The 13,974-nt window shown below is 51.1% G+C and overlaps 2 protein-coding genes across 2 annotated transcripts in view; one reads left to right on the forward strand and one right to left on the reverse strand.

Moving 5' to 3' along the window:
• LY86 (lymphocyte antigen 86) overlaps positions 1–11,071 on the forward strand; it is a 54,080-nt gene extending 43,009 nt beyond the window's left edge. The window contains exons 4-5 of the mRNA XM_082413105.1: positions 7,137–7,189; positions 10,668–11,071. Coding sequence (XP_082269231.1) covers positions 7,137–7,189; positions 10,668–10,751 — 137 coding nt within the window. The 3' untranslated portion in view covers positions 10,752–11,071. The remainder of the gene's footprint in view (positions 1–7,136; positions 7,190–10,667) is intronic.
• Positions 11,072–11,324: 253 nt separating this feature from the next.
• The window catches only part of LOC309637972 (uncharacterized protein), a 72,815-nt gene continuing 70,165 nt past the window's right edge, over positions 11,325–13,974 (reverse strand). The window contains exon 3 of the mRNA XM_082413435.1: positions 11,325–13,456. Within this exon, the coding sequence (XP_082269561.1) occupies positions 13,353–13,456 (104 nt within the window). The 3' untranslated portion in view covers positions 11,325–13,352. The remainder of the gene's footprint in view (positions 13,457–13,974) is intronic.

Below are 13,974 nucleotides of genomic sequence, written 5' to 3' on the forward strand. Positions count from 1 at the left end.
CCTACATGGCCTTCATACAAACTGGGAAAATTGTACCTTCTGCCAGGAAGTGTCTCAGTTTGGGGTCCCTCCCCCGCCCACAGCAAAGCCAGAGACAAGGACTCAGGGGGTAGTTTATTGGACAGTGATGTCAGGAAGCAGGGTGAGAGAGGAGTGAGAGGAACTCGGGGCGGGAAGAAAAGCCAGGGAGCGATGTGTCAGGGACCTGATTACCAGCGTGGAGTAGGGTCGGCCCGCTGGACCCTTGGGGAACCGAGATGTGTGTCTCAGAATCATCCCTCTGAAGGTCAGAAGGCTGCGGGCATTTATCCCTGGATTCCAATCCTCCCTGATTGAGGGCATCCTCCGGGGGGCACGGTCCTGCACCGCCCGGTCGCCCGCCATGGGCTGCTGAGCAGCAGGAAAGTGGGAAGCCCTTGACCTGGGAGGATGTCGGAGAGCGTGATGGCTGCCACCAGAGCTGCCGTGACTCCACAGTGGGCTAAGGGACGCAGCCCGGGACACCGCGAGTCTCCGCTCCCACTCGCATCCCCTGTGGCCCCGCCTGCTCTACTGTACCGGTGTAGCTGCAGGATCACTCTTGAGATGGTGCAGGCATGCTCACAGCATGGAAGTCCTCCTCTGACGTCCCCTCGGGGGGGACCTGCCGAGGCTCTAGAGGGTAACAGGCTACATGGCCCAGGAGACAGAGAAGCTGACCAATCAGGACACACCAAAAATATACAATAAAAAAATCAACTCTGGGCCTGGACTTAGCCTGGGGCTACCTGCCCACACCTGCCCGGAATCCACTGAAACCTTGATGGAACCTCAAGGCTTTGGGGCCTCACAGGGGTTCACTCGACAGCCGCATCCGCCCCAGAGGCAGTGAACACTCCTCTGTGTCCCCACCCCAGGCAGGTTCTTTATTAATTTAAATGAGGGCCCTACCCAGCAACTAGCTCAGCACTGCCCGGTGGGACCAGAGATGCTGACACACCCTCTGGGGTCGGAGACCGAAGGAAGCGGGGCTGGTCAGAGCTCGGGAGCTGAAGATGTGGTTCACAAATGACCGCATCTGGTGCCTTTAAGGAAATGCCCAAAGGCAGAGAGGAAGGACAAGCGTAGAGTTGACTCAGAGTAAAGCGCTCACTCCCTCTCACTCCAGAGACGAGGCTCTTGGTCCGCCTGGAACCTTTGGCCCATTTTTGATAAATTGTAGCCCTAAGAATTTTCACACTGTTAAGGACCTTAATGATGCTTAAATATTGATGACATTTTTGTAATAAGTTTGAAAGACCGGAGGGAATTCCCATAAGATACTAGCAAGGGCTGGGAAATGGTGAGATTCCATCTAATGGAATCCACAAAATCAACAAGCACTTCCTTCCAGGCCAGGATCTGCCCTGGTTACTGAGCAGCTCCCAGCCTCAGATCAGTCTGATCCACACTCTTTGGGACCTTTAATTTCCGCATTTTAATATCCATTTCCTCTCTAAAAAGACACTGTGTGCCAACCACACAAAGATCTGGGTCCCCAGAAAAGCTGATTGGCAGAAATGACTTCAAGTATTCAGAAGCAGAAGGGTGAAGTTCTTTAATTCACTGCACATTAAAAACTGATCAAGATTCCAAAAGAAGGAAAGGAAGAAGTGGGTACAGATATACTGGGGCTCGTTTTATTGTATTGGAGTGTGAGGACGTTAATTAAAGGAATCTCGGAATCAGAGATGATCTGAAAAAGGAAGGAGCGAGAATTTAATTTTAGGTGTTGTTTCATCAGGTTAAGAAAAAAAGATAGTTTCATGAGTTACTTGCAGCAACTCTCAGGAACTTCGTGAGTCCCCAGAAAAGCTCCAGTTGAAACTGTAAAGTGAAGAAGATCTAGTTCATGACACTCTCTCACCCCAGTAAAGGACCTTAATAGTGAAGCACAAATTAGCAAATCTTGGAGCATTAAATGAGCAAAACAAAACGCTAGATAGCATGCGACTGGTGTTCTTCCAAGAGCAGCACGCATCTATTTTTTAAAACAGAAGTTTAAAAAGAAAAAAAAAAAAGACACCAGCAGCACTTAGCAGTTGTGCACATGGGCTCAGGAAGAAGATTCCCAAACCCAGCCTTGGTGTGTTTCTCAGCATCCCCTATGCGAGCTGTCACACCTCACTCTCCTTCACATCCAGTGAATAACTGTACAATGAACAACTGCTGTCTCTACCCTTACTTGGGGACCCCAATCTTCTCCGTGAGCTGACACACAAGCTCCTAGGCCTCCCAGTGCCCTGCAGGTGAGGGGTTCCTATTTCTATTTTGCAAGTGCAGAAGCTGAGTCGCAGGAGAGTTAAGCAAATCATCCATCAACACTTAGTGAGTAGGAGAGCTGGGCCCTGAACCCGTTCTGTCAGCCTCCAGGGTCAAGCAGTTTGCGCTGTGTCACCTTACAACACTAAATAGAAGTATGAAGTGGGTACAAGACGTGTCCGAGGGAATCCAACCAGACCTGACACGGACGGGCACACTCACTCCCGTCCTGGGACCCTGCTCCGGAGTCAGCTGTGTCCCATTCTCCGAGGGCCAGCGGGAGGGATCTTAGCTGGTTCATGCCCCTGGCAACCATGGTCCTTGAGCTGCAGGCAGGGAAATCCTAGTCCAACCAACAAAAGCAAAGGCATTTTCTTGAAAGGCCAACTAAGAGTCACAGAATCGGCGAGAAGGCTGCAAATGGACAGCTCTAGATTGAAATGAAGCAAAGCATCTCTTCCCAGAGCAGATGGGTCCCGAGTCTCTCCGACTCTCTGCTCAGATTGTCCTGACTTGGGTCAGCGTGTCCACTAGGGAGGAGATAATAGATAACGTCCTAAAAAGGAACCACGTACTGGCAGCTGGGCCCCTGTGCTGCAGAACCCCAGGGGCAGCATGGATCCTAACGTGAACGGTATGCCCTGGGGCTGTAGACCCTCAAGCCCTACGGATGAAACCCGGCAGCCCCTCTGAGCTCTCTGCTCTCTTAGGTTCACCGCCCACACCCTCTCCTCACTCCTCACACAGTTAACTCTATAGCTAGTCATTGTCTCTCCCCCAGTCGCACAGGAAGATTCCTGAGGATATGATTCAGGACCTCAACATTTCTATTTCTAATACCACATCATACAGAGCAGCAGTTTCCAATAAATCTCTTGCTTATATCCACAACCAAATATGTTTCCTTTTAACAACGAATGGATCAGTACATTTAGAGCAATGAAATAGGAATGTCTTCCCACCCACCAGGTTTGCGTGTCACCCCTGCAAGGTACCAGGAAATGACCGTGGGAAGGAAGGGTAGGACGTGGGCATTGAACAGAAGCCAAAGGCTGTGCTAAGCACGGGTCTTCTGGTAGAAGTTCAGGTCTCGGGTTGCCCTCATGCCCCTGATATGGTTCCACGTGGGCAGCTGCTCTGGCACCAGCCACGCTGCCCCTGCCCCTGTCCCTTAATTGGGGAGAGTTTGGTCTGTCTCCAAATACTCACTGAGCAGCTGTTAAGCATCAGGTGCTGAGTGAAGCAGGAAGTCACCGTGCCATTAAAGAGCCCGGTACCCAACGCCATCAATAAACCGATAAGCGTTTGTTCTCCTGCATCCTCCCCCACCATCCCTCCACCCTCATCACCACATTGGCTGCTCTGAGTGGCTCCTTCCCTAATCCTGTCTTCTCTGTCAGCACGTGCCAGGCCTGGACCCTTCCAACAGGAGGAGGATTACAATAGCAGGAGCAAGAATGAAGTTGGTGGGCAAACCGCATCCTGGCTCTGGGTCTGCTCATTTGATGGCCTCATTCGTTAACCACATATTGCACCCCCGCCGTGTGTTAGGCTCTGCGCAGTGTACAGGGAGCTGTGTAAACCAGGAGACACAGAGGCCCTGACCAGAGAAGGAAACAGCCCTGTAAACAAACGAGTGCAGTTCTGGGTGCTCAGGGATTCCGATGGTTCACATAATATTCTCGTCTACTGTGGCATCAGCACCTAGCATAGCGCCTGGCCTCTTTTAAATGGACGCCGGTAGTGTGGGTTGGCGGATGAACTAGGCAAGTCCTAGCTGAGTGTTTACCACGTGCCCGTCCCTCTTCGAACTCTGTTACAAGAGTCTTACGTGTGTTAAATGTGCACAACATATGGGGTGGATATTATTATCACCCCATTTCCTGATAAGGAAACTGAGGCACAGAGATGTTAGGTAATCCGTTTACTTGGCAAGAAAAAGAGCCAAGATTCAAGCCCAGCCCGGATAGTCTGGCCCCAGAGTCTGTGCCACTCTGCTCGTCGTATGCCAAGTGCACGGTGCTGGGGGATCACAGAAGAGACGGCCACCATCTGAGGTTTCAGTATTCAACACTGACACGAACCCACCCAGCACCATGATGTCTCAGCCCCTGAACCCACTCACCTCCAACACCCACGCACCCCTTTCCGCCTCAGCACTCTCTCCCATGTGAGCCCTGCACGTGGTCACTGCAGCAAGGGCGCCATTTCTGAAATCTCGCCGTCAAGCCGTTCTCCCTGTGGCTTTATCAAGTCCTCCAGCTCACGTATTCTAGGTCGTGGATTACAGTGATGGAAACTCCATTCAGCCGACTCCGCCACAGATTATACTATCGATCAACCCCCCCCACCTTCATTGTCTCCCTTACCCTCCTCAGATTCCATGGTCTGTTATCATCGAGTTTCCTGCGTCTCTTCCCAACAGCCTTGCCTTTCTCTCCTTACATTTGTCCAGGAAGACCCCAACCCAACCATCTACCCCCTCTACCCTTGATCAGAGCTACTGAATGTTGCTGAGAAAATACACATCTGGGCTGACTGCAGTTTCTTGAAATTTATGCCACAAATCTCAAAAAAAAAACCCAAAAAACAACAAACAAACAAACAAACAAATGCAACACTGCCTAGCAGTCCTACTGTTTTTCAAGTAAATTTCTTCCCCACTGTCCACGAGGACTATTAGAAACCAGCTTCTTGCTCCTCAATGTACCACAGCCTGCACCGTCCACTTTCCTCCACCTCTTTGCCCATGACCTTCACTAAGAAACAGAAGTAATCAGACAGGAGCCTGCCATTGGTCCACTGGCCAATCTACAAATCTGCCTACGTCTGAACCTGTTCTGCTCTGTTTTCTCTCCTATAAATATGGGAGCAATTCTTGTGCTCCTCTCAGAGGCAAATCCTTCCCCTCCCACCTTCTTAAACACTCATCCTTTCCATTATTTCCTCTCTTCTGCATCTTCAATCTCTCTCAAGATCATTAACTTCAAACTACAAATATGGTGCAGTGTCTCCATCTTAGAGAAACAACCTTCTTAACCCACACCCTCCTCCAGTTTTCATTCATTTTTTCTGCTTCTCTCACCTCCATATCAGTCTTCAACTCACCCCATTTGGGCGTTTGTTCTCACTTCTCCAGTGCTCTTGTCAAGGTCACCAAATGACCTCCATGTTGCCAAGTCCATGGCACATTTCTGTCCTTATCTTACATAACCTCTCAGCTGCATTCAACATGGTTGACTGTACCCTCCTTTTTGAAAACCATCCATCTCCTGGCTTCTCTGCCCACCCCCCGCCCACTCCCTGGTTACCCTCCACTCCCTGGTCATTCCTTCTTAGTCTCCTTGGCTGTCCTTCCCTCTTCTCCCTAACTCCTGAATGTTGGAGGGACCCAGGGGTGGTCCTGGCCCTTCCCCCTTCCCTGCCTGTTAATTCTATCTTCCTAGGAGAGGTCTCATTCTCATCCTGACTCCAATAGGTCCTAGCTCTATCCCTGACCTCTTCCCCCAAATTCCAGATTCATGTGACCAACTGCTTTCAAGGACCCTTAACAACCACCTCCCAGAAATAGGGCTCTTTAGTTAACACGCACACACACACACTCACTCCTTCTTTTCGAGCCTCTCCCATCTCAATGAATGGTACCCCGTCTACCCAGATGCTCAGTCCTAAACCCTCCCCATACCATCCTGATTCCATTAGTTTTTCTCTGTCTCGCCCCTACCACCACGCTTCACCAACCCATCACTCTCCTCGGCCACTAAACAGCCTCCACTCTAGGCCTCTCCACACAGCGGAATGATCTCTTCAAAGCATAGATTAGGTATCTTCCCTTGACTTTTTGCCACCTGGCTCCTTACTGTGCCCTCAAGGTCCTGGAACATCTGTCTCCCCTCAGTCTTTCCAGTCTCTTCTCAACATGGACCCTTGTGTTCACTCTGCTTTGGTAAATCCATCTGCCTTCCATCCTTCCACATTCTCAAACTCTTTTCCATATCAGGGCCTCTGTCCTTATTCTGCGGCGCTGCAGTGCTCTTCCCCCAGCTCTTTAAATAACTGCTATATTTAAAATAGATAACCAGCAAGGACCTACTGTATACCTCAGGGAACTCGGCTCAATATTCTGTAATAACCTAAATGGGAAAAGAATTTGAAAAAGAATAGATACGTGTATATGTATAACTGAATCACTTTGCTGTACACCTGAAACTAACACAACATTGTTAATCAACTATACTCCAATAGAAAATAAAAATTTTAAATAATAATAATAATAATTGCCTCATTCTCCTCCCTCAGGGAGATCGTATCATGCATCCACCGTCTCCTTAGAGATGCCTTCCCGGACCAACCACCTTCTCAAAACATGGCATCTCCCAGTTTGTAACTTTAGCAAATATTTATTGAGTGCTTTCCAGACATTGTTATCAGTGCTTTATGTTGATTAACTCTCTTCATTCCTCACAGCTCTGTTATTGTCATTATTATACCCATCTTAAAAACGAGGAAACAGCCCAAAGAGATCAGAACTATCCAAGGTCAATCAGTTATCAGAAGTTGTCTTAGGATTTAACCTTGAGCGTCCCAGGGCCAGCCTGGCCTCCTAACCGTCCCTCCATCTGCCTCCCTCCCATGACCTGCGTGTCTCCTTCTCGCACTTTTTACAGTCTGGATGCTATCTCCTTTAGTGATTTATGTACCCTCAGCCTCCTCATTAGAATATAAACAACGTTTGGACAGAGACCTTTGTCTTCATCAATGGATCCCCAGAGCACAGTAAGCACAGATAACAGAGCAAATCGTTTTTGTTTTCAATGATTGAATGACCTTATGTGTGTTTTGTCTTGTTTCTCCAGAGCAGATTTATTATGCCGGCCCTATCAATAATCCTGGATTTGAAATTCCTGAGGTAAGGTTTTGGTTTTCTGTTTTGTTTTGTTCCTTAATTATTGTATCTAGCAGTTTCTTAAAGAAGGAGACGCAGAGAAGGAGGAGGAAGGGGCAGGGAGAGGAGAGCAGAGGAGGAGGTGGAGGGAATTAAACTAAAAACTTAAAGCTTTTGTGTGGCCCATCACGAAGAAAACCCTTTCTCAGTGAAGCGGCTACCTCATCGTGGGCACTTACTAATGCTTGACGCACAGGTTTTGGCATTTTGGTATTTAACACTTTTGTCCTGTGGGGCAGCCCCTGTGTAGACAGCTCCCATGGGGAGGGATCCTGGGGTCCCATCCTGCAGGTTGGCCGTGTCTGGGGGGCCTCCACATGGCTGGAGCTGTTGAGGCAAGGGCGGCAACCACAGACGGGCTGGTCATTCAGAGAAAGTAAGAAACACACAGCCGGGAAAGCGGAAAGCTCCCCAGTTACCGTTCTCGCACAGTATTCACGAGCTACCTACCACCCAGTAAATAGAATGACCACGTCCTGCACATTCACTAGTGACTTTCACAGCTACGAGTAGATTCTTCCTCTAATTCCTGTTCATTCAATATACTGTGACTTTATGAAACAGCTGCACTCCAGCAGCTCTGACATAGCGAACCATTCTCCACACACCACTCCTGAGAGCGTCCTTCGGAAAAACATCAAAAGAATCACAAAAATGTAATCATTTTCATTTTTTGGTCTTCAACTTCATCCTTTGCATCTTCCGAAACCTGATACGACTCTAGAAAAGAATCTCCTTCTCCATAAAGGATCTCTTGAACTCGTTTCATTTCCCTGTATGTTTCCTTTCTGTCCCCGCCTCTGGGTTCCTCAGTTTCAAGCCATCAAGTCTCCAGACTATGTTGGACTTTCCACTAGTATTGCTCTGGAAGCTGGGAAGTGTCCAGCCTTCCAGAGTTTTCTCCTCAGGCCTTTCAGCGTAATATGAGAGTTGCGCAAACTCTCTTCCCTTCTAGGATGTGAGACAATTTCTCTCACATAGTTTTTGCCTTAAATCTTTGCCATTTGAATTCTTTTTCTTCCTCCATTTTCCTTTGGACCCTCCCCACACCTCCACTGGAGACTGACTTAAAATTTGCAAACAATTAACTTTTGTCTTGCATTATTAACTTTAAAAAAAAAAACAGTTACTCTTAGCAATTGCTGTGAAATAGAGGCGAAAGAACTTAAAGTCGCAGGATCACTTTGAAAGAAAAGGTAGCAGAGATGTAAAAAGCTTTATTGCAACCACCTGGGATGCGTGAGTGAGCGCGTTACCTGCGTCCTTCAACAACAAACGGTGCTCCTCGGGGCATTGCCCGACGTGAGACTAAGACAAGGCCAGGTCACCTGGCCCCTGGCCTCTTTGTTCAAGCATCCACAGATGCCCTCTGCCCAGCCCTCCTACCTCTTCCCCTTCTGGGACTTGGGCCTGGGGAGCAGAAACCTGGCCAGCCCTGACCCCACCCCAGCCAGGCCTGACAGGGGACAGAAGCAGAGCGGACACATGTGATCTGTCACGTATGCAGCAGAGGCAGCTGGAGGCCTTAATCCCCAACTTGAGCTCCCACGCTGGCCCAAGACCAGCCCGGCCAGCCCCGGCGCCCCTGGCTGACAGCCAGCCTGCAAGGCTCAGAGACTTTGCTTCCTAATATGGGACAGAAATGGTGTGAAGACGTTTGGTTTTAAAAGACCTGCCCCAGATCCCGCCTCTTCCCGCCAAATCCCCCAGAGATGGGCTTTGTGCTAATTCTACCCCCGCTTGGCCGAAAACTTTTCCACTCAGCAGCCAGTCTTCAGTGTCTTGGTATTATTTTCTTTTTAACACAAGCAGCCCCTTGGCCCCGATTGAAGTGCTGCCTGCAGCGTGCATCTGTCTACGGCTGCCGCTTTCTGACTTAGAATTTAGAGGCCCTTTGGGCTTCCAACTTGGATGCCAACTGGCAGGTAGGGCCTGAACTGTGTAAGTGTAAAGGGTGCAACTACAAACTCCTACCTGACCAATCCAGTGCTCTTCCAACAGCAGAAAGGCCCCTGCTCTCTGTGCGTCAAATGTGCAAATGTGAGACGCAAATGTGAGCTGGTCTCTACTCAGAACTAATTCTCTAACTTTTACGCTCTGATTTAAACTCCTAACACTGCTTCTGAAATCACAGCTGCTGATATCTGAGCAGACGCAGGGAGCCTAGACCATCAGAGAATCTTCAAGGTGAAGGGTGCCCGAGGTCACCCTCAGCAGCCCTCACGCCTGAGACACCATCCGTGCTGGGGAACCCACTCACTCCTGGGCCTCTGCTAATTGCTAGAAAGCTCCTCTCTCCTAGCCCGAGACCTTTCACGCAACATCTATCCAGTGGTCTGATCTGTTCCTTCCCTCCGGCTTATACAGATTAAATGTCTTCCCTTCCTCGGGTGACAGGCTCTTCAAAGATGTGCCAGAGTTTCCTGAGCTTTTCTTCTCAGGACAGAGAGTCTGCAGATGTGGCCCTACCACGTGGCTCGCGGGGCCGGGTGGAGCTTCAGCCACGAGCACGGCAGACGTGGCTCAGGCCTGGGTTCCTTCTGCAGCTCCGCGCACGGCCTGGCTGGCATTCCCTGACCACAGAGGGAGTTCTCTGCAGTGCGCTGTCGCCGGAGACGAACCCTAAAAGGCAGAAATACTTTCTCTAGCGGAGCGTTTGGGTTTCATGCCGCTGGATTCTGCTCCCCCAGCTGCCTCCCTCTTCTCAGGAGACGACACTTTATCCCTCCTGTTGCTCAGGCCAGAGTCCTCGGGGTCACCCCTGACCCTCCTCTTTCCCATCCACGTGGGTTTCCTCAGCCAATCCTATCGGCTCTTCTTTCCGAATCCATCCAGAATCCCGCCCCTCTCCCCATCTCCACCACCTGCTCCAAACCTCTGCCACCTCCTACCCCGTCTTACTGCTTCCGACACCCCATCCCCGGCTCCTTTCCACACGGCAGCCAGAGGGATCCCGCCGACAGGCACATCGGGACAGGCCACAGGACAGGTGGAAGCCATCCCCAGCCTCTTCCCCTCTCCTCCTGTGGGCCTCTCCCCCGGAGCCCCTCGGCCCCTCACTGCCCGCAGTCGGCATGGCATGCTTCCGTACCACCTTCAGGTCCTCACCCCATCGTCACCTCCTCAGGGGACCTGCCTCGACCACCACCCTCCCTAAAGCTGCAAACCAGCACACGCCACCCCAGCAACCCCTGGCCGGCCCAGCACCCCCGTGGGAGCTCCGTCGGGAACACGAGACCCCTCGGGCTTAGCCATTCATCATGGGCACCACCTGTCTCTCCCAGCCAGCCCGGGGACCACGGCGGGTGGGTACGGCCTGTGTGGTTAGACTTTATCCCCGGTGTGTAGAGCGGAGGCTGCACGTGGAAGGGCTCCGCAGCCGCTCGCTGAAAGTTGATGCTTCTGGGCTCACACACCTCCTGCTTTCCCCGTATGCCTTCAGGGAGAGTACCAAGTTCTGCTGGAACTGTACACCCAAGACCGCTCCACCGTGGCCTGCGCCAACGCCACCATCCTTTGCTCGTGAGCACCTCGAAGCGCGGCCAGCTGGCCCGTGGGAACCGCGGCTCCTCACACTGACCCTGCCGTGAGGAAGGACCGGCGGACCACAGAGCGAGCCTCTGCGGAGGCGCAGGTGCTGATTTCAGCCCCAGGACCAGCGGTCCCCGGCCTCCGCGGATGTAACGAAGCCCCCGAAACATCTGCTTCTCAGGAGCTCCCGGGGGTCATCCAGCAGCCTTGAGGGTCCGTCCCTCTTCCCTAAGTGCTCACCTGACATCACTCACCTTGTCTCAGCTGCTGGGGGCCCTTCCTTGGTCGCCCAAAATAAAGAAACCAGCACCGCAATTGTGCCTTGTGGTTTGTTAAGGAATCTTGGTACAATCCTGCAGCTCTGACGTAAGTTCCTCTGCACACAGAGCCGGGGCTGCCACGGCATCAGCGATGCTGAGAGAGTCAGGACAGTGGTGGCAATGACTTCCCCGTTCCTTCTCCCGGGGAAGCTCCACGCCCTGGACGTGAGGGGCCAGAAGCTGACGAAACCTCACAAGCAATACATCACAGTCTCCCCTGACAAACCTCATTATCCTGAGACGTGGCTGTCCTGGCCCCAGCGCACCATGGCCCTCGTGAATGTGTTCGTTAATCCACTCAGCAAGTCACGGCCGGTCACTCACATGCTGGGCCCCGTACTCAGCACTTAGGCTACTCCAGGGAGCAAAACAGGCACTGCCCCTGCCCTCGTGGAGCCTGCAGTCCCCTGGAATATCAAAACGCCACATGTCCACCAGGGGCCACATCATGCATGTACAGAGACACCTCCTTTGCTGCCCCCTGTAAATGACGAGGTTGCCTGTCTGTTGTCAGAGCCATTTGGTGTCCCTGTTGTCTCCTGTCCCCAGATGTGCAGAATCCCTGGGGGTCTCCACCTCCCCTTCCACATCCCGTGCTCCCCCCACCTCTCTCCTTCCAGCATCCCTGGGCTCCACATCTGGCCCTCTTGCTCCTGCAGAGGGGCCGAAGTCGGGAGACTGGGCTGACCTTCTCAGTTGATAAAAGTGCCACTGTGTTAGAGAGTAAAAGAGAAAAGAAATGCATAGTTTAAAAATGTTTGTTGCTATTAATTACTGTCTGTACATAGTTGAACTACCCGGAATAGCAGGCCATAAATGCCTGGTGAATCCAAACCTTAAAACCAGCATCTGAGGTTTTCTGGGTTGTGGAGAGAGAAAATTATAGCAGTGTCCTCGCCTACGCCCAAAATGCTCCAGAGAAAAGCCCTGCTGTGGCCATGCCAGGCTCAGGGGCAAACCTCTGAGCACACACAGCGGACACTGTTGTGTACCCAGACGGCAAACTGGATTGTTGAGCCTTCTCCATCGCCTCCGGTGAGACATGTCCCACTCCCCTTCCAGAAACATCCCTACGTCCAGTTAAGGGCCCTGGGTGGATTCCGAGTACTCACATGTTCCGACAGCTCAGGACAGCTGTCACAGCCTTCCATAGACAGGGACAGGGAACAGGGAAGAAGCGGATCGAGCTGTTCCCTTTCCTGTTCTTCACTCTCTTCTTAAAATTCATTGAGAGTGTGTGTGTGTGTGTGTGTGTGTGTGTGTGTGTGTGTGTGTGAGAGAGAGAGAGACAGAGAGAGTGAGAGAGAAAGAGAGGAGAGAGGGAGAGAGGAAGGGAGAAAGAGGTTTAGTTAAACAGAGATTTCCACACTTGCACAGGCTGACCCTAGTAGCCTCGACTGAGTACACAGGAGCACACAGCTGTTGCACTAAGGGTGTAATTTGAGGGTGGAAAAAAAGTGTTTCTCTGCCTCCAAAATATGTCTGTCCTTAGCGTGGGCCTTACATTTCACTGAGTTTCACTCCTGCAAGTTGAGAAAACTTTTTGCTGTTTATAACTCTCCTATTAAAAAATACAAACAGTCCTGGTAGGAGAAACGCCAGAATCATTATCATAACTCCGGCAGAACATACTAACGAAGACGAAGTTTGGAACTGTCATCCCAGGAAGAGGGAGGTGTGAAGGGGCTGGTGGGCAACCCAGGGCAAGCCCTCTTAGCTGGTCACCCACGTGGGCCTGGGGCGGGGTGGCGAGGAGGGTGACCTGCCAAAGAGTTTAACTGCTTCTCATCTTCTCGTAAATGATTTGCCACTGTTTCAAAATCACCATCAAGTATTCTAAAAACTTCTCCTGAATAAACTTCCCTGAAAAAAAAAAAAATCGGTTTTATTCAAGATTATGCTATGCCTCCAAACCAAAGAACTCTCGTGGAAATCAGCCAGCTCCAGTCATTCTGGTGTCCGTAGGCCCTTCCTTATATTTTAAGGGAATCTCTGTGTGTGTGTGTGTGTGTGTGTGTGTGTGTGTGTATTTTTTAAGGGAATGCCAGCGCCCAAGGAAAGCTTTGCCAAGCAAGGTCCAGGCAGACAGCTGAAGACCAATTTGGCCACTGTGATCGCCCCACTCGGAACGTTTGGCTGCTCCCTCCCACTGGTGCAGGTCCCGTCCCTATTCTTTGTCTCTGTTGTTTCTTTTTTCTTTTGCCCTACCCAGGTATGTGGGGAGTTTCTTGCCTTTTGGGAGGTCTGACGTCTTCTGCCAGCGTTCAGTGGGTGTTCTATAGGAGCAGTTCCACGTGTAGATGTATTTCTGATGTATCTGTGGGGAGCAAGGTGATCTCCGCGTCTTCCTCTTCCTCCATCTTCTCCTCCCTCCGTTCGGCTGGAAAGAACGGAGACCAGCTCCGTCTGCTTACACACGCAGCTCAGCTCTGACTGCCAAGTCCCACCTGGTTCAAGTATCAGCCATGGTTTGCTGCACAGGTTCACACTGTCATCAGCACTTCACCTCTATTTCTCTGAAGTTCTCTCACCTCTGGCCTCCATGAATATTGGCTTCACCCTCAGACAGTCTTTCCTGCAATGGCAAATAGTTTCACGCTTGTCCAAAGTACCAAGGAGAGAGACCTTTCTCCCGAAGCCCTGCGTTCACCCTGATGTCAATGGCTTGGGTCACATGACCACTCCTGGCTGATCACTTTGGCCCCGTGCTGACTGGCTTGCCTAGATCACATGACCCACCACCAGAGCTTGATTGGCATTAGTCCCACTGGAACCACACCATTCCTTACGTGGACACTGGGGAGGTTGGAAAGGGTAAACGGAGGAAAGGGGGAGATGCTAGGAGTGGAGGGTACGTCTAGAATTAGGCCGGCTTTTCAGCTGTGAACTGGGTGAGTG

The sequence above is a fragment of the Balaenoptera physalus genome (genome assembly GCF_965194825.1).
Source record: "Balaenoptera physalus genome assembly, chromosome: 11".
NCBI lineage: Eukaryota > Metazoa > Chordata > Mammalia > Artiodactyla > Balaenopteridae > Balaenoptera > Balaenoptera physalus.